Source organism: Penaeus monodon, chromosome 1 (genome assembly GCF_015228065.2).
Source record: "Penaeus monodon isolate SGIC_2016 chromosome 1, NSTDA_Pmon_1, whole genome shotgun sequence".
In the NCBI taxonomy this organism is placed as follows: domain Eukaryota; kingdom Metazoa; phylum Arthropoda; class Malacostraca; order Decapoda; family Penaeidae; genus Penaeus; species Penaeus monodon.
The window spans coordinates 15,661,127-15,663,626 of record NC_051386.1 but is presented as its reverse complement, the minus strand read 5'-3'; the positions used below and the strand labels follow the sequence as shown (position 1 = coordinate 15,663,626).

The 2,500-nt window shown below is 33.3% G+C and overlaps 1 protein-coding gene across 1 annotated transcript in view; it reads left to right on the top strand.

Annotated features, from left to right (window-relative positions):
- Window positions 1–649, top strand: part of LOC119584058 — a 1,815-nt gene extending 1,166 nt beyond the window's left edge. The window contains exon 2 of the mRNA XM_037932976.1: window positions 212–649. Within this exon, the coding sequence (XP_037788904.1) occupies window positions 212–455 (244 nt within the window). The 3' untranslated portion in view covers window positions 456–649. The remainder of the gene's footprint in view (window positions 1–211) is intronic.
- Window positions 650–2,500: the final 1,851 nt, after the last annotated feature.

The following is a 2,500-nucleotide window of genomic DNA, read 5'->3' as shown; positions in this document are numbered from 1 at the left end:
TGCCTCTGCTTCACCTTCCCTTCTATTTCCTCTCTTTCTCTTCCTCTCGCCCTTCCTCTTACTATCACCTTTTTCTCTCTTTCTCTCTCTTCGTCACCCTCCTATTTCTTATATCTCCTTCCCTTCCTTTTCTTCTCTCTCCCCCTTCCTCCCTCCTTCCCATTTTTTACTCTCTCTCTTCCTTGCTCCAATTTTCTTCTCGCTCTCGCAGAAACATCCTCACGGCTTTCCTCCTGCTCATCATCGGCGGCCTCCTCTCCGTGCTGCTCCTTGTCTTCGAGATTTTGCTCAGGAGACACTACCAGAAGGACGAGGTGTTCTCGAGGAAGTCCTCCACGTTGCAAGGGCGAGTGTCGACCCTTGGGAGGCCGAGGATGATTTTCGACAGTAGCGCGAGGCAGGTCGATGGAGTGAGGCGGGTAGTGAGAATGGAGGAGCAAACGCGAGTTGGATGAGAGTTGCTCCGTAAGTGACCTCATATTCAATTCTAGATTTATATATATGTTATTTATTATTTTTTCTTTTTTTTTTCTTTTTCTTTCAAATATAGGCTGTCTGACGTTAGATACCATAGTGGTACCCGGCTGCTGCCTTGTAGTTCAGTTCGTGTCAAAGGCTGTGGGATTTCACCCTATACAAAACAATTCACTGTCTTGTTGCATCTATGAGATGAAAAGGCTTCGGGAGTCAACCATAAGGAAAAATCCGGAGCCGGAGTTCCTAAGGCAGTTCATTGTCGCTTGCAACCTCGTTCTGGCAATTCCTGGACGCCGCTGGTGCCACACCGTATCGGTCTTTGCCGTTCCTTTGGATCCATCAGCTGCGTGGGGAGAGGGAGCCAGCTGCATGGGCAATAGCTTCGTACTCACATTCTTTCGCCCAGGCATTGACAGAGTCAATAATACCAAAGTCGACATCAACTTATGATGGCCATGTCATGTATATATATATATATATATACAATATATATACGAATAGATATATTATAAGTTAAAATATATATATATTATATTATATATATAATATATATATTATATTAATTATAATGGATATTAATTATAGTATATATAATAGATATATTATAGTATATTATATAATATATAATATATAAGGATATATAATGAGTATATAGAAGATATGTTATAGAAATATATAGTATAATATATATATTATATGATATATATATATATTATATATATATATATATAATGGTTATATATATATAATATATATAATATTATAGTATATTATATATATTATACTAAATATGTTATAATGGTTACTATATATATATATATTATATATAGTAATATATATATATATATATATTATTATATATATATTATATAATATATATATTATATATATATATATATATATATATATATATATATTATATAATATATATATATATTATATATATATATATATATATATATATATATATATATATATATATATATATTAATATATATATATATTATATATATATATATATAATAGTAATATATATTATATATATATATATATATAGATATGTTATATATATATATATTATATTATACATATATATCATATATATATATATATATATATAAATATTATAACATATTATATTACTACGATATACTATATATTATAGATATTCATATATATATATATATAGTATATAAATATATATATATATATATATAATATATATATATATATATATATATATATATAATATATATATATATATAATATATATATATATATTATATATATATATATTATTATATATATATATATATATAACATGACATGGCCATCATAAGTTGATGTCGACTTTGGTATTATTGACTCTGTCAATGCCTGGGCGAAAGAATGTGAGTACGAAGCTATTGCCCATGCAGCTGGCTCCCTCTCCCCACGCAGCTGATGGATCCAAAGGAACGGCATAGACCGATACGGTGTGGCACCAGCGGCGTCGCAGGAGTTGCCAGAACGAGGTTGCAAGCGACAAGAACTGCCTTAGGAACTCCGGCTCCGGATTTTTCCTTATGGTTGACTCCCGAAGGCCTTTTCATCTCTAGATGCAAAAGAAGTGAATTGTTTTGTATAGGGTGAAATCCCACAGCCTTGACACGAACTGAACTACAAGGCAGCAGCCGGGTACCAACTATGGTATCTAACGTCAGACAGCCTATATTTGAAAGAAAAGAAAAAAAAAAAAGAAAAATAATAAAAAAAAAAAAACATATATATATAAATCTAGAATTGAATATGAGGTCACTTACGGAGCAAACTCTCATCCAACTCGCGTTTGCTCCTCCCCTCTCACTACCCGCCTCACTCCATTTGACCTGCCCCGCGCTACTGTCGAAAATATCTCGCCTCCAAGGTGACCTCGCCCTTGCAAGGGAGGACTTCCTCGAGAAACTCCCTTTGAGGTCTCCGAGCAAAACTCGAAGACAAGGCAGCACGGGGGGGCCTTGGGGGGAAAAAACCAATTTGGGGG